Source organism: Vidua chalybeata, chromosome 27, assembly GCF_026979565.1.
Source record: "Vidua chalybeata isolate OUT-0048 chromosome 27, bVidCha1 merged haplotype, whole genome shotgun sequence".
Classification (NCBI taxonomy): domain Eukaryota; kingdom Metazoa; phylum Chordata; class Aves; order Passeriformes; family Viduidae; genus Vidua; species Vidua chalybeata.
This window is the reverse complement of record NC_071556.1, coordinates 5,424,860-5,446,592: the sequence shown is the minus strand read 5'-3', so window position 1 is coordinate 5,446,592 and position 21,733 is coordinate 5,424,860. Positions and strand designations below refer to the sequence as shown.

The 21,733-nt window shown below is 57.9% G+C and overlaps 3 protein-coding genes across 3 annotated transcripts; 2 read left to right on the top strand and 1 right to left on the bottom strand.

The window, feature by feature from the left end:
- Positions 1 to 469: 469 nt before the first annotated feature.
- On the bottom strand, positions 470 to 12,984 carry ABHD8 (abhydrolase domain containing 8). Its single transcript, XM_053966186.1, has 5 exons — positions 12,828 to 12,984; positions 7,864 to 8,557; positions 4,682 to 4,852; positions 3,483 to 3,699; positions 470 to 2,605 (listed from the first exon to the last, which is right to left on the bottom strand). Exons 2-5 carry the CDS (start codon positions 8,547 to 8,549, stop codon positions 2,456 to 2,458), a joined length of 1,224 nt encoding a protein of 407 aa, XP_053822161.1. The 5' UTR covers positions 8,550 to 8,557; positions 12,828 to 12,984; the 3' UTR covers positions 470 to 2,455.
- Positions 12,985 to 14,707: 1,723 nt separating this feature from the next.
- MRPL34 (mitochondrial ribosomal protein L34) lies at positions 14,708 to 15,489 on the top strand. The gene is made up of 2 exons (XM_053966178.1): positions 14,708 to 14,887; positions 14,978 to 15,489. Exons 1-2 carry the CDS (start codon positions 14,811 to 14,813, stop codon positions 15,246 to 15,248), a joined length of 348 nt encoding a protein of 115 aa, XP_053822153.1. The 5' UTR covers positions 14,708 to 14,810; the 3' UTR covers positions 15,249 to 15,489.
- A 464-nt stretch (positions 15,490 to 15,953) lies between these two features.
- DDA1 (DET1 and DDB1 associated 1) lies at positions 15,954 to 21,733 on the top strand. Its single transcript, XM_053966180.1, has 5 exons — positions 15,954 to 16,022; positions 17,382 to 17,462; positions 18,322 to 18,373; positions 19,145 to 19,206; positions 19,967 to 21,733. Exons 1-5 carry the CDS (start codon positions 16,020 to 16,022, stop codon positions 20,075 to 20,077), a joined length of 309 nt encoding a protein of 102 aa, XP_053822155.1. The 5' UTR covers positions 15,954 to 16,019; the 3' UTR covers positions 20,078 to 21,733.

Sequence of the window (21,733 nt, the reverse complement as noted above, 5' to 3'; positions counted from 1 at the left end):
ACCGGGCACCCCAAGGTCACACTGAGTGCCCCAAGGTGACAAAGGGCACCCCAGGGTGACACCAAGCACCCCGGGGTGACACCGAGCACCCCAAGGTGACACCGGGCACCCCAAGATAACACCGGGCACCCCAAGGTGACACCGGGCACCCCAGGGTGACACCGAGCACCCCAAGGTGACACTGAGTGCCCCAAGGTGACACCGGGCACCCCAAGGTGACACCGAGCACCCCAAGATAACACCGAGCACCCCGGGGTGACACCGGGCACCCCAAGGTCACACTGAGCACCCCAAGGTGACACCGAGCACCCCAAGGTGACACCGGGCACCCCAAGGTGACAGCGGGCACCCCAGGGTGTGGCACTTTTTGGGGATACTCCGACTTTCCCCAGTAAATTCTCCACCTTCCCCGGGAGTGCCGGGACCCCGTCCCTGCCCCGGCGCGCTCCCGGTACGGACCGGACAGGGCTGGGATCCAGCACGGCTTTACTGGTGCCACGGCACGGACACAGCGCTGGCAGCGGTGGTGGCAGCGGTGGTGGCAGCGGTGGTGGCAGCGGTGACAGGGGTGACGCTCCCGGAGGGGACAGATGTGGCGTTTCTGGGGGCGCTGGCGGCGGTTTTGGGGTGCCAGGGAGGGGTAAAATTCTCATTATGAGACAGCAGCGGGCGGGGCTGGCACAGGGGACACCCCGGGGACATCAGTGGGGACATTTCGGGGTCCCCTGAGCCCCTCGGTGCGGTGCCAGCCCCGTGTGGGGCAGGGGACAGGGTGGGGACAGGGACAGGGGCGAGGTGTCCATGGGGTCGGCGCCTTCTTTGGTTTAAATATCGGGAATTTTGGGGAGGGGGAGAAAAAGCGAGGGGAGGGAGGGGGGGGGGGTGACAGGTGGCACCTCCTGGCACCGCGGGTGGCACCGGGGACACCCTCGGGTGGCTCCTGCAGTCGTGCCCGGCTCCCGGGAATGGTGGCATTTGTACGCGAGGGGTGGGATCGGCTGGGATCGGCCGGTCCGGGATCCCGCGGATCGGGCGGGAATTACCGGGAACGCCGGGAATCATCACCGGGAACGCCGGGAATCAACACCGGGAACGCCGGGAATCAACACCGGGAATCATCACCGGGAACCCCGGGAATCAACACCGGGAACGCCGGGAATCATCACCGGGAATCAACACCGGGAACGCCGGGAATCATCACCGGGAATCATCACCGGGAACGCCGGGAATCAACACCGGGAATCAACACCGGGAATCATCACCGGGAATCATCGCCGGGAATCATCACCGGGAATCAACACCGGGAATCACCTCGGGAACCCCGGGAATCGGGGTCCTGCCGTCCCCCGCTGCTCCAGGGCTGCATCCCGGCGGGACGGAGCCGCGGGAAAGGCCCGGGGGCGGCCCCGAGGGGCTCTGCCCTAAAAGCGATGGTGGCGACCCTAAAAGCGATGGTGGCAGCGGGGACACGCGGGATGGCGCTGTGCCATCATCCCGGGAATCCTCATCCTCCTCATCCTCCTCCTCATCCCAGCAGGAGCTGCCGAACCCCACAAGGATCCCCCAAAATCCAAGTTCCAACGCGGAGGAGCCTCTGGATTCTCCTGAAAACCGCCCCAAAAATCCCCGCGGGGACCCTCGGGGTCCTCCCGGTGTCGCCGCCTCCTCTCGGTGTCCCCGGAGCTGTCGCTGCGTGCGGGAATGGCAACGACGGCGACAAAAAGTCCGGGATGGAGCCGCTGCAGCGCCGGGGGTGGCGACCGGGGGTGGCCGCGGACCGGCTGAGCCGTGTCCCCGCTGTCCCCCGGGCTTGGGGACCAACTGTGACATGTCCGGGGTTGGGGACCGGCTGTGACATGTCCCCGGTGTCCCCCGGGCTTGGGGACAGGCTGTGACATGTCCGGGACTGGGGACAAACTGTGACATGTCCAGAGTTCGGGACTGGCCGTGCCATGTCCCCGCTGTCCCCCGGGGTTGGGGACAGGCCGAGCCGTGTCCCCGCTGTCCCCCCGGCTTGGGGACAGGCTGTGACATGTCCAGAGTTCGGGACTGGCCGTGCCATGTCCCCGCTGTCCCTGGAGGTTGGGGACAGGCCGAGCCGTGTCCCCGCTGTCCCCCGGGGTTGGGGACAGGCTGTGACATGTCCGGGGTTGGGGACAGGCCGAGCCGTGTCCCCGCTGTCCCCCGGGGTTGGGGACAGGCTGTGACATGTCCGGGGCTCGGGGACCGGCCGAGCCGTGTCCCCGCTGTCCCTGGAGGTTGGGGACCGGCCGAGCCGTGTCCCCGCTGTCCCCGGCCCTGGGGACTCGCCGCGCTCCGTCTCCCGGCGCTGCCGTCCCAGCCTGGGGGAGCCTCCTCGCTCGGCCCAGGGACACAAAGCGGGCCCGCGGCCGCGGCCGAGCCCGCTCCGCGCTGCGCGGCTCCCGCGGGAGCTGCCGCTGTCGCCGCTGGGCCCTCATTTGGTGTCGCCGTCGCCGTCGGCCGCGGGCGTGTCGGGCTCCCAGAGCACGAACTCGTGCAGCAGCGTGTTCACCGTGTCCGGGCACTCCAGCATCACCATGTGGCTGCCCTCGTCGATCACCTTCAGGAAGGCGATCAGCAGGATCTGCGGGTGGCCGGCGACACGGTGAGACCCCCACCGCGGAGGTGGCACGAGCCCCCCAAAAGCCACGCTGTCCCCTCCCCGGCGAGTGGCAGCGCCAGGACGAGCCCCGGCCCCCCCCCCCCCCCCCACCCCTCCAAAGCCACTCTGTCCCCTCCCAGGAAATGTCCCGGGCCCATGCCAAGGTGACAATGTCCCTGCCCATGTCGCTGTCCCTGTGCCATCCCTGGAACTGGAACTGTCCCTTGGGGCACCCTGGGGCAGTGGAGGGTGTCCCTGTCCCATGTCCCTGTCCCATGTCCCTGTCCCGTGTCCCTGTCCCATGTCCCTGTCCCGTGTCCCTGTGCCACCCCAGCAGTGTCCCTTGGGGCACCCTGGGACAGTCAAGGGTGTCCCTGTCCCATGTCCCTGTCCCATGTCCCTGTCCCGTGTCCCTGTCCCGTGTCCCTGTCCCATGTCCCTGTCCCGTGTCCCTGTCCCGTGTCCCTGTCCCGTGTCCCTGTGCCACCCCAGCCGTGTCCCTTGGGGCACCCTGGCACAGTCAAGGGTGTCCTTGTCCCATGTCCCTGTCCCATGTCCCTGTCCCATGTCCCTGTCCCATGTCCCTGTCCCATGTCCCTGTGCCACCCCAGCAGTGTCCCTTGGGGCACCCTGGCACAGTGGAAATTGTCCCATTTCCATGCCAAAGTGTCCCATTCCCACGTCCCTGCCCATGCCAAGGTGTCCCTGCCCCCCTGTGCCACCCCTGGCAGCGTCCCTCGGGTCACGAGGACATTTCCCTGCTCCCCTCCCACCCCAAGGATCCATGACCACCCCAAACTTTGGGGGGGCCGAGTCCCCAGACCCCCCTCCAGGGCAGGGTTTGGTGGCACCCCCGTACCTCTGCCATCCTCTGGTCCTCCTCGATGGGCACGAACTTGTCGTGCATGCCGTGCACCAGCAGCACGGGCACGGCCAGCTCGGCGTGGTACAGCTCGTCGCCCTCGGGCCAGTACTGGCCGCTCATGGTGGCCCGCAGCACGAAGGACGAGACGTTGAAGGCGTTGCCCTCCTTCAGCAGCTGCTTCTCTTTGGCACCTTGGCGGGCAAAGCCGGCCCTGGCACGGGGGGAGCGGGGTCAGCCCCGAATTCGGGGGGCGAGCCCCGCAGAGGTCACGCTTTGTCCCCTCCCTCGGGGTGGCAGTGCCAGGGTGAGCCCCTGGCCGGTGGTGGGACACTGCGGCCCCCCAAGGCCACCCCTGTCCCCTCCCTCGGGGTGGCAGTGCCAGGGTGAGTCCCCAAGAGGTGACAGGAGATGCCAGCTCCTCAAAAGCAACGCTGTGTCCCCTCCCTCAGCAGTGGCAGTGCCAGGCTGACCCCTGGGTGGCACAGGAACCCCGTGAGTGACACAGGAACCCTCCTGGGTGGCACAGGACACCCCTGGGTGGCACAGGAACCCCGTGGGTGGCACAGGAAGCCCCCAGTCTCCAAAAAGCCACACTGTGTCTCTCCCTTGGCAATGGCAGTGCCAGGCTGACCCCTGGGTGGCACAGGAACCCCGTGGGTGGCACAGGAACCCCATGGGTGGCACAGAACCCTCCTGGGTGGCACAGGAAACCCCTGGGTGACACAGAACCCTCCTGGGTGGCACAGGAACCCCATGAGTGGCACAGGACAGCCCTGGGTGGCACAGGAAGACGTCAGTCCCCAAAAAGCCACACTGTGTCTCTCCCTTGGCAATGGCAGTGCCAGGCTGACCCCTGGGTGGCACAGGACACCCCTGGGTGGGACAGAAACCCCTCGGGTGGCACAGGACCCTCCTGGGTGGCACAGGAACCCCATGGGTGGCACAGGACAGCCCTGGGTGACACAGAACCCTCCTGGGTGGCACAGGAACCCCTCGGGTGGCACAGGGACCCCGTGGGTGGCACAGGACACTCACTTGAGGAAGCTCCAGGCCAGGCAGGGGGACAGGCAGTGCAGCACGCACGGGGGCACAGGAAGCCCCCAGCCCCCTGGCAGTGCCAGGCTGACCCCGTGGGTGGCACAGGGACCCCGTGGGTGGCACAGGGACACCCCTGGGTGGCACAGGACACTCACTTGAGGAAGCTCCAGGCCAGGCAGGGGGACAGGCAGTGCAGCACGCACGGGGGCAGGTTGAAGATGGAGCACAGGCTGGGCTCCAGCGCCGTGGGGCCGCCCCCGTTGATCATGATCACCTTGTGCACCAGCTCCGGGTACTCGTGCGCCAGGAAGGTGCAGAAGGACACCCTGAAAGGGTTAAAAATGACCGTGGGGTTGTTATTTTAATTATTAATTATATTAATTATATTGATCATGATCACCTTGTGCACCAGCTCCGGGTACTCGTGCGCCAGGAAGGTGCAGAAGGACACCCTGAAAGGGTTAAAAATGGCCGTGGGGTTGTTATTTTAATTATTAATTATACTAATTATATTAATTATATTGATCATGATCGCCTTGTGCACCAGCTCCGGGTACTCGTGCGCCAGGAAGGTGCAGAAGGACACCCTGAAAGGGTTAAAAATGACCGTGGGGTTGTTATTTTAATTATTAATTATATTAATTATATTGATCATGATCACCTTGTGCACCAGCTCCGGGTACTCGTGCGCCAGGAAGGTGCAGAAGGACACCCTGAAAGGGTTAAAAATGGCCGTGGGGTTGTTATTTTAATTATTAATTATACTAATTATATTAATTATATTGATCATGATCGCCTTGTGCACCAGCTCCGGGTACTCGTGCGCCAGGAAGGTGCAGAAGGACACCCTGAAAGGGTTAAAAATGACCGTGGGGTTGTTATTTTAATTATTAATTATATTAATTATATTGATCATGATCACCTTGTGCACCAGCTCCGGGTACTCGTGCGCCAGGAAGGTGCAGAAGGACACCCTGAAAGGGTTAAAAATGGCCGTGGGGTTGTTATTTTAATTATTAATTATACGAATTCGTTATTTTAATTATTAATTATAGTAATTATATTGATTATGATCGCCTTGTGCACCAGCTCTGTGCGCCAGGAAGGTGCAGAAGGACACCCTGAAAGGGTTAAAAATAACTGTGTCGTTGTTGGCTGTCATTATTTTAATTATAGAATTATTAATTACATTGGTTATGTTGATCATATTGATTATAGCAATTATATTGGTTCTATTAATTATATTAATTAGATTAAGTATGGAAGGATATTGATTATATTTGCTATATTGGTCATATTAATTAGATTAACTATGGAAGGATATTGATTATATTGGTTATATTGCTTATATTGATTATATAAAATATGTAATTATATTGATTATATTGATTATATAAATTATATAAAGTATGTAATTATATTGATTATATTTGTTATATTGGTTATATTAATTAGATTAACTATGGAAGGATATTGATTATATTGGTTATATTGATTCTATTAATTAGATTAACTATGGAAATATATTGATTCTATTGGTTATATTGATCCTATTAATTAGATTAACTATGGAAGTATATTGATTCTATTGGTTATATTGATTCTATTAATTAGATTAACTATGGAAGTATATTGATTACATTTGTTATATTGATTATATTAATATATGAACTATGTGATTACATTAATTATATCGAGTCTATTGATTAATCGATTATATTAACTACATTAACTAGGTAATTCTATTAATTATATTGATTATATTGGTTAATTGTTTATATTCATTATATGAATGACATTAATGACATTAATTATGTGCCCCACCCGGTGCCCTCCAGGCTGCCCAGCCTTGTCCCGAGCCGGCCCCTTCCCCTTTTTAGGCTCTGCCTAATGAGGAGCCCTAATCCCGGCTTATCCTATTTATAGTCCTGGCCTTCCCCTGCCCCGCTGGGATCAGCGGGACACCGAGATGGGCCCAGGCCAAGGGCACCCAGGGGCTCCGAATCCCGGGAAAAATGGGATGGAAACGGGATAGGAACGGGATAAATGGGATAAAAATGACATAGAAATGGGATAAATGGGATAGAAACGGGAAAAATGGGATGAAAATGGGATAGGAATGGGATAAATGGGATAAAAATGGGATAGGAATGGGATAAATGGGATAGAAACGGGATTGAAATGGGATAAATGGGATAAAAATGGGATAGGAACGGGATAAATGGGATGGAAACGGGATAGGAACGGGATAAATGGGATAGAAATGGGATAGGAACGGGATAAATGGGATAAAAATGGGTTAGGAACGGGATAAATGGGATAAAAATGGGTTAGGAACGGGATAAATGGGATAGCAATGGGATAAATGGGATAAAAATGGGATAGGAACGGGATAAATGGGATAGAAACAGGATTGAAACGAGATAAATGGGATAAAAATGAGATAGAAATGGGATAAATGGGATAGCAATGGGATAAATGGGATAAAAATGGGATAAGTGGGATAAAAATGGGATAAAAAGAATGGGACCCCCAAACTCCCAAAGTGCAGATTTGTGTCCATTCCCATTTTATGGGATGATCCCACCCCACTCCCAGCCCCTCACCCCTAGGAGTGCCTGATAGGAGTTCCCTTCCTTGGGAAACACTCGAACAGATCCCAAGGATTCAGGAGCTCCGAATCCCAGGATAAATGGGACAAATCCCCCAAAATGGAAAGCCCACACCCCTAAAACACAAACCCACAACATGGAAACATGGGATTTGTGTCCATTCCCATTTTATGGGATGATCCCACCCCACTCCCAGCCCCTCACTCATAGGAGTGCCCGATGAGGATGTTCCTTTTCTTGGGAACACTTGAACAGACCCCAAGGATTCAGGAGCTCCAAATCCCAGGATAAATGGGACAAATCCCCTAAAACACAAACCCCACACCACGGAATTGTGGGATTTGTGTCCATTCCCGTTTTACGGGATGATCCCACCCCACTCCCCGCCCCTCACCCCTAGGAGTGCCCGATGAGGATGTTCCTTTTCTTGGGAAACACTCGAACAGACCCCAAGGATTCAGGAGCTCCGAATCCCAGGATAATCCCAAAACGGGAACCTAAACCACGGGGATTTTGACCATTCCCGTTTTACGGGATGATCCCACCGCATTCCCGGCCCCTCACCCCTAGGAGTGCCCGATGAGGATGTTCCTTTTCTTGGCGTAGCGCTTGAACAGACCCCAAGGATTCTGGAGCTCCGAATCCCAGGATAATCCCAAAACGGGAACCTAAAACACCCCTAAACCATTTTACGGGATGATCCCACCGCATTCCCGGCCCCTCACCCGTAGGAGTGCCCGATGAGGATGTTCCTTTTCTTGGCGTAGCGCTTGAACACGGCCCTCATGTCCTCGGCCAGCGCGTAGAAGGTGTAGGCGGCGGCCACGGGCGGCGCGGAGCTGCCGCCGTGCCCCGCCAAATCCGGCGCCACCACCTCGTAGCCCAGCTTGGAGAAGAATTCCAGCTGCTCCTTCCAGATGTCCAAGGAGCCGCCGACGCCGTGGATGAAGAACAGCACCACGTCCCCGTGCGTGCCCTTGCAGCTCGTGATGCGCTTCTCGCAGTCCACCGTCACCACCCTCTTGGGCTTGCGCTTGCGGCGCTTGGCCGCGCCGTCCTTGGCGCCGGGCTCCGGTGCTCCCGGCTCGCCGTCGGGCTCGGCCCGAGGGCTCCCGGGGCTGCCGGGGCCGCCGGCATCGCCCAGGTTCTCGATCAGCAGCTGCCCGTTGCGGTAGAGCGTGATGCGGCGCTGGCAGCGCACGGCGCCGCGCTCCGCGGCTCCCGGCGATCCCGGGGGTCCCGGGGGTCCCGGGCGCTCGGGGACGGCGTGGCGGACGCGCAGGACGCGGCCGGGTTTCACCTCCAGGAAGGTGAAGCCGTCGCCGGACTCAACGCTGTCCAGCGGCCCCACGGCGTTGGGGGCCTTGCCCAGCAGGCAGCAGAGGAAGCCGTCGGTGATGCTGGTCAGCATGGTGATGCCTGGGGGGTGGGAAAGAAGGGGTTAAAATGGGGGGGAAATGGGGGGGAAATGGGGGGAATGAGGAAAAATGGGGAAAAATGGGGGGGGAATGGGGAAAAATGGGGAAAAATGGGGGGGAAATGGGGGGGAAATGGGGGGGAAAATGGGGGGAATGGGGAAAAATGGGAGGGGAAGTGGGGGGGAATGGGGAAAAATGGGGAAAAATGGGGGGGGAATGGGGAAAAAATGGGAAAAAATGGGGGGGAAATGGGGGGAATGGGGGAAAATGGGGAAAAATGGGGGGAAAACGGGGAAAAATGGGAGGGGAATGGGGAAAATTGGGGAAAAATGGGGAAAAACGGTGAAAATGGGAGGGGAATGGGGGGGATGGGGAAAAATGGGGAAAAATGGGGGGGAATGGGGAAAAATGGGGGGGAATGGGGAAAAATGGGGGAAAATGGGGGGGAAATGGGGAAAATGGGAGGGGAATGGGGAAAAATGGGGAAAAATGGGGGGAAAATGGGAGGGGAATGGGGAAAAATGGGGGAAAATGGGGGGAAAATGGGGAAAAATGGGGGGGAATGGGGAAAAATGGGGGGAAATGGGAGAAATTTGGGGGGGAATGCGAGAAAGTTGGGGGGAAATGGGGAAATGGGAGAAAATTGGGGGAAATGGGGAAAAATGGGGGGAATGGGGGAAATGGGGGAAAATGGGGAAAAAATGGGGGAAATGGGGGAAAATGGGGGGAAATGGGGAAAAATGGGGGGGAATGGAGGGAAATGGGGGGGAATGGGGGAAATAGGGAAAAATGGGGGAAACGGGGAAAAATTGGGGGGAAATGGGGAAAAATGGGGGAAATGGGGAAAAATTGGGGGAAATGGGATTCAGCCCCAATTCCAGCAGGGGTTGTGGCAACGGGAACCTGTCGGTGATGCTGGTCAGCACGGTGATCCCTGGGAAATGGGAAAAATGGGGGGAAATGGGGGAAAATGTGGAAAAATATGGAAAAACATGGGAACATGGAAAATTCCCTATCCTGCTTTTTTTTCTGGGTCACATCCCTGTCCCCTCAAGGTCCCATCACAGCCCTTGGAAAATGAATTTGTTCCGGCTGAAGGAAAAAACCTGTGAAATAAAAGCCTGTTTGGAACAGAAAATTCCCATTTTCCCAACAAATGTGGAGCGCAGGGAAGCTCCAGCCCCGGGAATTCATTATTTATCCCATAAAAGATAAATATTTACGCCATTAAATAGAAATATTTATGCCACAAAAGCGAAATATTTATCACATTAAATATAAACATGGCTGTGGTCGGAAGCAGCATCCGAGGTCAGAATTAAAATTTAATTAAAATCCCTCCACAAAATAAACGAAGGAATGGAGGGGGTGGGGTGGGATTATCCCGGCTGCTCCCAAAACTCGCTGCTGGAGTTTAAATCTTTGGGTTTTGGGAATATTCGGGGAAAAGCTGCTGGGAATGGGGGCACGGAGGTCGGGAATGGGTTAATTATGGCTGAGGGAAAACGAACACGGTGAATTATTGATGGCAGCGGGAAAAGAGAGCGGGAGCCGAGCGCTGATCCCGCGGGATCCTGATCCCAGATCCCAGTCCTGTGGGATCCTGATCCCAGATCCCGTTCCTGTGGGATCCTGATCCCAGATCCCATTCCTGCGGGACCCTGATCCCAGTCCTGTGGGATCCTGATCCCAGATCCCGTTCCTGTGGGATCCTGATCCCAGATCCCAGTCCTGCGGGATCCTGATCCCATTCCTGCAGGATCCTGATCCCAGATCCCGTTCCTGCGGGATCCTGATCCCATTCCTGCGGGATCCCAGTTCCCATTCCCACAGGATCCCATTCCCATTCCTGCAGGATCCCAGTTCCCATTCCCACAGGATCCCATTCCCATTCCCGCAGGATCCCATTCCCATTCCTGCAGGATCCCAGTTCCCATTCCTGCAGGATCCCATTCCCATTCCCGCAGGATCCCATTCCCATTCCTGCAGGATCCCGGAGATCCAGGCCCGGGATCTGCCCATTCCCGATGGAAATCCAGACAAACCCCCCTGGAATCCCGCAATGAAGGCTGGAAAATCCCCAAATCCAACCTGAGCGGCGCTTCCGGGGGTGAATCCCGACGGGAGCGGACGGTTCTGGGGATCCATCCCAGCCTCGCTCCCAGATCCCCGGATTCCCAGATCCATGGATTCCCTGGATTCCTGGATCCTTGGATCTCTGGATCCCTGTATTCCTGGATCCCCATATTCCCAGATTTCTGTATTCCCAGACTCACGGATCCCTGGATTCCCAGATCCCTGGATCCCTAGATTCCCGGATCCCTGGATTCCCAGACTCCCAGATCCCCGGATCCCTGTATTCCCAGATTCCCAGGTCCCTGGATCCCTGGATCCCCAGATTCCCATGTCACTGGATCACTGGATCCCTGGATTCCCAGATCCCCAGATTCCCAGATTCCTGGATTCCCAGATCCCTGTAGTCCCAGATTCCCAGGTCCCCGGGTTCCTGGATCCCCAGATTCCCAGATCCCTGGATTCCCGGATTCCCAGATTCCCAGATCCCTGGATTCCCAGATCCCCGGATCCCGCCTCCCCCGCGCTCCGTGCCCGGGAACAGCCGGGGAGGAAAGGCTGGAAGAGGATCCCGGTGGATGCGGGAAGGCGGGAATGGTGCCGGTTGCCATGGAAACGGGATGGGGGGATTATCCCAACCCCCGCTCCCAGCCTCAGCCCGGCTCCTGCCCAGCCCCTCGGCTGCCCAGGGATCCCGGGATTCCAGGATTCGGGAATCCGGGAGTCTGGGAATCTGGGAATTTGGGGTTCGGGAATCTGGGAACCCGGGAATCTGGGAATCCGGGAATTTGGGGTTTGGGAATCTGGGAATCTGGGAATCCGGGAATTTGGGAATCTGGGAATTCGGGAATCTGGGAATTTGGGGTTCAGGAATCCGGGAGTCTGGGAATCTGGGAATTCGAGACTCTGGGATTTCAGGAATCTGGGAATCTGGGAATCCAGGAATCTGGGAATTCAGGAATCTAGGAATTCGGGAATCCAGGAATCTGGGAATTTGGAAATTCGGGATTTCAGGATTTGGGGAATTTGGCGCCTGTTATGTAAGGCTGGGAATGGCAACGAGGCGGGAATGGCGGGATGTGGCTGAGGGATCGAGCCGAGGGATCCTGCTGTGATCCAGGATCCTGCCATCGGGATCTGCCAAAGGGATCCTCCCACCGGGATCGCGCTGTTGGGATCCTGCTGGAGGGATCTGGCCTTGGGATCCGGACATCGGGGGGGGCACAGGGGACACGGGAATGGCACTGGGGACTTGGGATCTGGGATTGGGATCTGGGTCTGGGATCAGGGTCTGGGATCTGGGTCTGGGATCAGGATTTGGGATCAGGATTTGGGATCAGGGTCTGGGATCAGGATTTGGGACCAGGATTCGGGATCAGGGTTTGGGATCAGGGTCTGGAATAAGGATTCGGGATCAGGGTTTGGGATCAGGGTCTGGAATAAGGATTCGGGATCAGGGTTTGGGATCAGGCACTGGGACCAGCACTGGAACCAGCCCGGCCTCTCCCCCACCACGGGCAGGTTTTCCCGAAATTCCAGCAGAAATTCCAGCCGAGATCCCAGCGGGATCGGCCCCCACCCCCCCCCAGCAATCCTTCCCCGCCGTTGCATCACGAGGGAAGGAAGAAATGAGGAAGGAGGAAGGGGGGAGGAAGGAGGGAGGAAGGAATGAGGAAGGAATGAGGAAGGAGAAAGGAATGAGGAAGGAAGGAGGAAGGAGAAAGGAGGGAGGAAGGAGGGAGGAAGGAATGAGGAAGGAGGAAGGAATGAGGAAGGAATGAGGAAGGAGGAAGGAGGGAGGAAGGAATGAGGAAGGAGGGAGGAATGAGGAAGGAATGAGGAAGGAGGAAGGAGAGATGAAGGAATGAGGAATGAGGGAGGAGGGAGGAAGGAATGAGGAAGGAGGAAGGAGGGAGGAGGGAGGAAGGAATCTTTTCCCCAGGCTGGGTTTCCAGGACAATTCCCGCTCCTTTGCCCCTCCCGGGCGCACCTGCAGAAATCCGGGTTTTTCCCGGCTCCGGCTCCTCTCTGCCCCACAACGTCCCAACCCCCCTCGCATCCCGGATTTTTTTTTTTTTTTTTCCCCTTCCCGGTGGGAAGAATTCCCGCATTTTCGGGTCACCGCCCCCCCCCCCCCCAGCAGCACCTCTGGCGCCAGGACATTCCCGCAGCACCGCAGAGGGGAACGCGCCGCTCACCTCATTGACGGCCGAGGGATTCCGGGCTCCGGGATGAGGAAAAAAACCTGGAATTGCGCAGAATTCCCGGTGGAAAGCCTGGGATTGCGCAGAATTCCGTGAGGAAAGCCTGGAATTGCGCAGAATTCCGGGAGGAAAGGCTGGAATTGCGCAGAATTCCCGGTGGAAAGCCTGGAATTGCGCAGAATTCCGTGAGGAAAGCCTGGAATTGCGCAGAATTCCGGGAGGAAAGGCTGGAATTGCGCAGAATTCCCGCTGGAAGGCGGAGCGGGCGATGCCGGGGCGGTGGGAGCAGCGCGGTTCCAATCCCGGTTTTTTTTCCAGGCGTTTTTTTTTTTTTTTTTTTTGGGATGGGGGGGGGCGGGAGGGAGGGAACTCCTTCAGCCCCCCCCGAAAATCCCCAAAAATGCCCCAAATGCCCCCGAGTGCCGCCCTTGGCGGCCGTGCCCGCTCCGGGGGCGCTCGGGGCTCGTCCTTGGAGCGGTCGCCATGGAAAAGCCAAAGCCCTCCTGGGGGCGGGACCGCGGCTGACGGACACGGCCCGGGAACACCGGGAACACCGGGGACACCGGGAACACCGGGGACAGGGATGGGGACAGGGATGGGGACACGGCCCGGGAACACCGGGGACACCGGGAACCGGGGGGACACCGGGGACACCGGGGACAGGGATGGGGACAGGAATGGGGACAGGGATGGGGACAGGGAGTGACGGACACGGCCCGGGAACACCGGGAACCGGGGGGACACCGGGGACAGGGATGGGAACAGGGAAAGGGACAGGGACTGACAGACATGGCCCGGGGCCACCGGGAGCACCGGGGACACCGGGGACAGGGATGGGGACAGGAATGGGGACACGGCCCGGGAACACCGGGAACACCGGGAACACCGGGGACAGGGATGGGGACAGGGAAAGGGACAGCAGGGACAGAAATGGGGACAGGAGGGGACAAGAATAGGGACAGGGACTGATGGACAAATCCCGGGGCCACCAAGAGCCAGGGGGACACCGGGGACAGGGATGGGGACAGGGATGGGGACAGGAGGGGACACAGGTGGCATTTGGGATGGGGTGGTGGCACTGTGGGGTGGCAAAGGGCGCGAGTGTGGCAGTGCCACGGGCAGTGCCATGAGGGTGGCAGTGCCACCAACCTGTCACACGTGTGGCAGTGCCAGGGGTGTGTCAGTGTCACAAACTGTCACACGTGTGGCGGTGCCAGGGGTGTGTCAGTGTCACAAACTGTCACATGTGTGGCGGTGCCAGGGGTGTGTCAGTGTCACCAATGTGTCACACGTGTGGCAGTGCCAGGGGTGTGACAGTGTCACCCACAGGGCACCAGGCCAGGAGGCCAAGCACCAAACCAGGGCTGAGTTTTGGGGTTTTTTTACCCCTCAGATTTTGGGGTTGGGGAGGGGGGAGCCACATCCCGTCATTCCTGCCGGGACACCAAAACCAGGAGGGAAAAATCCCGGAGCTGCTCCTGCCCTTGGGATAGGGCTGGGATTGATCCCGAAAAGGAAAATCCTGGAATTGTCTGGGTTGGAAGGACCTTAAATCCCACCCAGTCCCATCTTGGACCTCCCACCACCCCAGGCTGCTCCAGCCTTCCTTTGGACATTGTGGGGATGGAGCAGTCACAGCTGCTCTGGGAATTCCATCCCATTCCCTCCCAGGCAGGAATCCCTTCCCAAAATCCCACCCCGATCTCCCTTTTCCCACCCCCAATCCATCCCCTGTGTCCTGTCCCTCCATCCCTTGTCCCCAGTCCCTCTCCAGCTCTCCTGGAGCCCTTCCAGGCACTGGGAGTGGCTTTGTGGCCTGTCGCGACAGCCTCGGCGACAACCGACAGCCCCCGAGGCGACAAGGCCGCAGTGGCGCCGTTGCCATGGTAACTCCGCCACGACCCCCCCGGAGGACTACGCCCCCCATCAGCCCGCGCGGCGCGGCGCCGGCTGTGATTGGCCGGGAGTACGGAGCCAATGGGAAGCGGCGTTGTTGGCGGGCGGAGCGAAATGGCGGCGCTGGGCCCGGTGTGGGCGCGGGCCGGGGGCCGCAGGTACCGGGAGGGGAAATCCCAACCGTAAAATTCCAAATTCATCCTTTATTCCCTCCGCTCACTCCGTGTTCTGCTTTCGTTTCCCCCAAGCTTTTCCCTGCTGCGAGGTTTTCCCTTCCCGCTGCTCCCAAACGCTCTGGAGCCGCTCCCCGGGAGCTCCGGCGCCGCCGCTCTCCGCCGCGTCCCGGTGCCGGCGTGGGATTTCCAACAAACCCGCGGCAAGTGCCGGGGGAACGAGTACCAGCCCAACAACTGGAAGCGGAAGAAGACTCACGGCTGGATCAAACGGATCAGAACTCCCGGCGGGATCGCCGTGATCCTGCGCCGGATGCTGAAGGGCAGGAAATCCCTGAGCCACTGAGGGAGCGCCGGGAATGCCCCGGGAATGCCCCGGGAATGCCCCGGGAATGCTCCGCGGATTCGGGACGGTCCCGCCGGGCCCTGCAGGGGGAGCCCAGCCCTGCTGGCCCTGTCACCTGCGCCCCTCTGCGGGGTTTGGGGCGCGGTCGCCGCTGCGGTTGTTAAATCACCCTCGCGTGTTTGTTCCAAAGTTTTAAAATTTCTGTTTGTTTATAAACGCGGGGGTGCGGAGCGTGCCGAGATCCCAGCGTGTCGCCTGGAGCTTCCTGCGCTAATTAGGGTGCGGGGTTAATGAGGAGGGGGGATCTGGCGCGAGCCAGGGGCGGATATTTGGGAAGGGCCCGGGTGGGGGCGGTGCGGAATTAGGGGTGGAATTCAGGTTTACTTCACTCCGCCCGATCCTCTGGGCTCCTGATTCCAGCATCACCTCTGGGATGGGATAAAGGGAAGGAGTTCTCCTCCTCCCCGCCGCGCCGCTAATGAGCCGCAGATTAATGAGCCGCCCCTTAATTAACGAGCGGGCTGGCGCCCAAACTACAACTCCCAGCGCGCCCCGCGCCGCGCTCCATCCGGGTCCTCCCGCGCTGCACCCGCCCCGCCCGTTCCGCGCGGCCACTTCCTGCCTCAACCCAACCTTCCCGGCGATGACTGACAGGCGCCGCGCCCAATAGGAGCGCGGCACTCCGCGGCGCGGGCCAATCGGCGCGCCCGAGGCGGGCGGCCATGGCAGTGGGCGGGCCGGGGCGGCTCCTCCCGGCTGGCGGCGGCGAAGATGGTACGTGAGCCCCCCGCCGCAATGGCGGCCCGGCGCCGGCCCCGCCCGCCCGCCCGCGGCTCCCGGGCCCCGCCGCGTCGCCCGCGGCCTTCACGGGATCGCAGCGGCGGCGCCGCGGCCGCTTGCGGCCTGTAGGGCCCGCGCCCGCCGCGGCCTGGGCGGGGGTGGCGGGGCTGACGGGCTGTAAGGGGTGTGAGGGGTGTGAGGAGCTCCCTGAGGGGTGTGAGGGGCGTGAGGAGCTGTGAGGGGTTCCCTGAGGGGTGTGAGGAGCTCCCTGAGGGGTGTGAGGGGCTGTGAGGGGTGTGAGGGGCTCCCTGAGGGGTGTGAGGGGCTGTGAGGGGTGTGAGGGGTTCCCTGAGGGGTGTGAGGGCTCTGAGGGGTGTGAGGGGTGTGAGGAGCTCCCTGAGGGGTGTGAGGGGCTGTGAGGGGTGTGAGGAGCTGTGAGGGGCTCCCTGAGGGCTGTGAGGGCTCTGAGGGGCGTGAGGGGTTCCCTGAGGGGTGTGAGGAGCTGTGAGGGGTGTGAGGGGTTCCCTGAGGGGTGTGAGGAGCTCCCTGAGGGGTGTGAGGGCTCTGAGGGGCGTGAGGGGTTCCCTGAGGGGCGTGAGGAGCTCCCTGAGGGGTGTGAGGGCTCTGAGGGGCGTGAGGAGCTGTGAGGGGTTCCCTGAGGGCTGTGAGGGGTTCCCGCCCTCAGCGAGGGCGTGAGGGGAGCCCCGGGTGCGGTGTGGGGCATTTGGGGGTGCGAGAGGGCCCCAAAGCGGGGTTTGGGGAGCCCTAAAGCGGGGTTTAGGGATTTGGGGAGTCTCAGATTGGGGTTTGGGAATTTGGGGAGCCCCAAAGCGGGGTTTGGAAATTTGAGGAGCCCTAAAGCGGGATTTGGGGAACCCTAAAGCGGGGTTTGGGGATTTGGGGACCCCAGATTGGGGTTTGGGCTCAGGGTGGGGTTGAAGCCCCCCAATATGAGTTGGGGGCACCCTGAGGGGGGGCTGAACCATTTTTTTTTGGGGTGCGGGGGTTCAGGGGGACACCCTAAAGTTGGGCTGAACCATTTGCTTTATGGGGGGGGTTTAGGGGTCACCTAAAGTGGGGCTGAACCATTTCTTTGGGTGGGGGTCCCCCTAAAGTGGGGCTGAACCATTTCTTTGGGTGGGGGGCACCCTAAAGTGGGGCTGAACCATTTGTTTTGTGGGGGGCTTAGGGCTCCCAGCCTTGGCATCACGCTGGGAGTTTTCTGTGGGAAGGGAAAGCCTGGAGCTGCCCAAATCCCGGGAATTTCCCCTCAGTGCCTGGGTTTGGGGCTGTTGGATGGACACCGGGCCTGCCGGCGTTCCCTGAGGGATTTTGGGAATTGTGCCTCCCCAGGCAGATTTCCTGAAGGGGCTCCCGGTGTACAACAAGAGCAACTTCAGCAGGTTCCATGCGGATTCCGTCTGCAAGGCTTCCGTGAGTGCTCCGGGGCACGATCCCAAATCCCGGAATTCCCAAATACTGGAATTCCAAAATCCCGGAATTCCCAAATCTCGGAATTCCCAAATCCCGGAGTTCCCAAATCCCGGAGTTCCCAAATCCCGGAATTCCCAAATCCCGGAGTTCCAAATCCCGGAGTTCCCAAATCCCGGAATTCCCAAATACTGGAGTTCCCAAATACTGGAATTCCAAAATCCCAGAGTTCCCAAATCCCGGAATTCCCAAATCCCGGAGTTCCCAAATCCTGGAGTTCCAAATCCCGGAATTCCCAAATCCTGGAATTCCAAATCCCGGAGTTCCCAAATTCCGGAATTCCCCAATCCCAGAGTTCCCCAGTACCAGAGTTCCCCAATCCTGGGATTCTCAGTGTTCTCAGATCCCAGAATTCCCCAGTCCCAGAATTCCCAAATCCCAGAGTTCCCCAATCCTGGAGTCCCACAGTCCTGGAGTTCCCCAGTACCAGAGTTCCCCTGGAATTCCCAAATCCTGGAATTCCCAAATCCTGGAATTCCCCATCCCAGTATTCCCAGATTCTGGCTTTCCCAAATTCCAGAATTCCCAAATCCCGGAGTTCCCCAGTACCAGAATTCCCCTATCCTGGAATTCCCTAATTCCGGAGTTCCCCAGTCCTGCAGTTCCCAAACCCTGGAATTCCCAATCCCAGCATTCCCAAACCCTGGAATTCCCAGTCCTGCAGTTCCCAAACCCTGCAATTCCCAATCCCGGCATTCCCAAACCCTGGAATTCCCAGTCCCAGCATTCCCAAACCCTGGAATTCCCAGTCCCAGCATTCCCGTGCCATCCCTGAGGGTCTCTCTCGCCGTTCCCGTTGCAGAACCGCCGGCCCTCGGTGTACCTGCCCACCAGAGAATTCCCCTCGGAGCAGAGTGAGTTTTCCCGGGAAAATCCCGCTTTGGATCCGCCTTCCCTGGGAGATCCCGGAATCCCAGCGTCCCCTCTTCATTCCCAGAATTCCCTCTCTTTATTCCCATTTTCCCTCTCTTTATTCCCATTTTCCCCCTCTTTATTCCCAGAATTCCCCCTCTTTATTCCCAATTTTCCCTCTCTTTATTCCCAATTTCCCTCTCTTTATTCCCATTTTCCCTCTCTTTATTCCCATTTTCCCCCTCTTTATTCCCATTTTTCCCCTTCAATTCCCAATTTTCCCCTTTAGTAATTCCCAACTTCCCCCTCTCTTTATTCCCAATTTTCCCCTTTTTTATCCCAAATTCCCCCCTTTCTTGATTTCCAGTTTTCCCCCTTTATTCTCAATTTTCCTTTTCTTTATTCCCATTTTTCTCTCTATTTATTTCCATTTTTCCCTATCTTTATTCCCAAATTTCCCTTTATTTGTTCCCGTTTTCCCTTTCTTTTTTCCCAATTTTCCTTTTCTTTATTCCCAAATTTCCATTTCTTTATTCCCATTTTTCCCTTTGTTTATTCCCAGTTTTCCCTTTCTTTATTCCCAAATTTCCCTTTCTTTTTTCCCATTTTTCCCTTTCTTTTTTCCCATTTTTCCCTTTATTTATTCCCAGTTTTCCCTTTCTTTACCCCCAATTCTCCCCCTGACAATTCCCAGTTTTCCCTCCCTCCTTAACCACTCGAATCCTCCTAAAACCTGGAATTCTTTCCGTGTTTTTCCCCGGAATCGTTCCCAGTTATCGTGACAGAGAAGACGAACATCCTCCTGCGCTACCTCCACCAGCAGTGGGACAAAAAGGTGACCCTGGGCTCCCAAAATTCCCGCTTTTCCCGGGAATTTGGGGTTGCTTTTCCCGGGAATTCGGGGTTGGTTCGTGCCAGGAGCCGTTCCCGTGGGAATTCCAGGCGGGAAGCTCTGCCTCTGGAAATGAGGGGAAGTCAGGATTGGGGGGAGGCTCAGGTTGGGAATTTGGGAATGCTGGGGTGTGGGAATGCTGGGGTGTGGGAATGCTGGGATTTGGGAATGCTGGGGTGTGGGAATGCTGGGATTTGGGAATGGTGGGATTTGGGGATGCTGGGATTTGGGAATGCTGGGTTTTAGGAATGCTGGGATTTGGGAATACGGGGATTTGGGAATCCCAGCATGTGGGAACACCAGGGATCCCCCTGCTGGGAGTCTCCCTTGGAATTCCCTGTGGAGTTCCCCTGGAATCCCCCCAGAATTCCCCGGAATCCCCCTGAAAACCTCTGGAATTCCCTGGAATCCCCCAGAATTCTGCAGAATCCCCCTGGAATCCCTGGAAATGTCCCAGAATCCCCTGGAATTCCCCAGAATCCCCCAAAATCCCCTGGAATTCCCTGGAATTCCCCAGAATCCCCCTGGAATCCCCCCAAATGCCCTGGAATCCCCTGGAATCCCCTGGAATTCCCCAGAATCCCCCGGAATCCCCCAGAATCCCCCTAAAATCCCCCGGAATCCCCCGGGATTCCCTGGAATCCCCCAGAATCCCCCTAAAATCCCCCGGAATCCCCCGGAATTCCCTGGAATTGCGTTGCAGAATGCGGCCAAGAAGCGGGACCAGGAGCAGGGGGAGCTGGAGGGGGAGAACTCGGCTCCGCCGCGGAAGATCGCCCGGACCGGCAGCCAGGACATGACCGAGGACACTTAAAAACCCCGGGAATCCGGGAATTCCCAAGGCTCTTCCCGCTTTTTGCGCCTCCCCCACCCCCGCCCCGCCCCGCCGGGAATTCCCGGGATCCGCCCTATTTATTTGGGATTTGCCTCGTTCCCGCTTCCTGTTTTGTATTTATGGAATTTCTATGGAGAGGGAGAGTTCATCCTTAGGGGCCCTTAGCCCCGGAATTCCTGTTTTTCCTGGGATTCCTGGGTGCTGTTCCCCGGGATAGCCCAGAATTCCTCATGCCCGGAATTCCCGTTTTTCCTGGGATTTGCTCCTGAGATCTCATTCCCAGAAATCCACTTTCCCTGGGATTACTTGGATCTGACCCTGTGATATCCCAGAATTCCTTATTCCCAAAAATCCCCTTTTCCTGCCATTTATTCCCTTCCCTGAGTTCCCTTTTTCCTGGGATTCCTTGGATCTGCTCCTTGTGAAATTCCAGGATAACTTTTTTTATTTTTTCCACCCCAAAATTCCACTTTCTTTGGGATCTCCTCCCTTCCCAAAAACCCCCTTTTCCCGGGATTCCCCACATCCCCTCCCTGTAAAATTCCAGGATTTTTTTTCCCTTCACTTCTCCCTGGAGAAATTCCCAGGAATCCTTTGGATATTCCCAACCCAACCACGACTCTGAGGCCTTTCCCGTTTTTCCAGAAAATTCCCAACCCCTTCCCGGGCTCCCATCATGGCCGGAGCCGATCCCTGGGAATTTGCATCCCGGGATTTTTTTGGGGCTGGATCCAGGGATTTTTTTCCCCCACCCTCTGGCAAAGCCACCACCGTCGATCCTTAAATCCCGATTTTTTCCCCCGGGAACGGCCGGATCCTCTCCGAGGGACCGCTCGGAATTCCCAGGGCACGGAGCCGGGAGCGGACTGGGAGCGGCTCTGGGCCCGGATCCGGGAGAATCCCGGCTGGAATTGGGGAATCCAGGCTGGAATTCCGGGAATGCGGAGCCCATCCTCGCTGGGACTGAGACGATTCCCAGCCAGAGCCTCGGCGTTCCTGGAGAACCTCGGCAAAGGACGAGATTATCCCAAAATTCCAGCTGCTTTTCCACGGGGAGCCCCTTCCCGTGGGAATCCCGCGGTTCGGAGCCGTCCTCCCTCCCCTGGCTGGCAAATCCGCAGGGATTTTTCCAGGAGATTCCCAAAACAAATTCCCGGCTCTGACTCTGGGAGGGTTCCTGCCGCCCCTTCTCCCGGGAAATCCCGGACCCGCCCTCGGAATTCCGGGCTGGGAAGGGCCAGAATTCCTCCAGAAGCTCGGGAGGAGCAGGACGCGGCTCCCGTCGGAATTCCCGGAATTTGGGACTGGAATTCAATCCAGAACTTTGGCTCTGCCTCCGTTTTTCCCGTTGTTTTTTGGGTTTTTTTTTTGGTTTTTGTTTGGTTGGTTTTTTTATGGAAGCGACTTCAGAATTCCTGGAATGCGGTGTTGGGGGGGGTGGGAGGGGAGGGGAAGGAGAAGCGGAATTCCCGGGATTTTGGTTTTAGTGGGATTTCCAGCTGGAAAACTCCGGGAGGAGCCGGATTTGAGGAATCTCCGGAAGGAATTCCGGGACTCCAGGAGAGGAGGGCGGATCCCGGGGCTCCAGAGGCTCGGGAATGTTGTTCATTAAAGAGTTGGCACTTCCTGCTGGAA

Bases quoted from the DNA above. Each gene is read 5' to 3' on its own strand.
- DDA1 (XM_053966180.1), top strand. The intron at 17,463-18,321 runs GTGAGTGCTCCG...TTCCCGTTGCAG, and splicing joins ATTCCGTCTGCAAGGCTTCC to AACCGCCGGCCCTCGGTGTA. The intron at 19,207-19,966 runs GTGACCCTGGGC...ATTGCGTTGCAG, and splicing joins ACCAGCAGTGGGACAAAAAG to AATGCGGCCAAGAAGCGGGA.
- MRPL34 (XM_053966178.1), top strand. From the start codon at position 14,811: ATGGGAAGCGGCGTTGTTGGCGGGCGGAGCGAAATGGCGGCGCTGGGC. The intron at 14,888-14,977 runs GTACCGGGAGGG...GTTTCCCCCAAG, and splicing joins GCGCGGGCCGGGGGCCGCAG to CTTTTCCCTGCTGCGAGGTT.
- ABHD8 (XM_053966186.1), bottom strand. From the start codon at position 8,549: ATGCTGACCAGCATCACCGACGGCTTCCTCTGCTGCCTGCTGGGCAAG. The intron at 4,853-7,863 runs GTGAGGGGCCGG...TAACCCTTTCAG, and splicing joins CTCATCGGGCACTCCTACGG to GGTGTCCTTCTGCACCTTCC. The intron at 2,606-3,482 runs GTACGGGGGTGC...GGCCACCCGCAG, and splicing joins AGGACCAGAGGATGGCAGAG to ATCCTGCTGATCGCCTTCCT.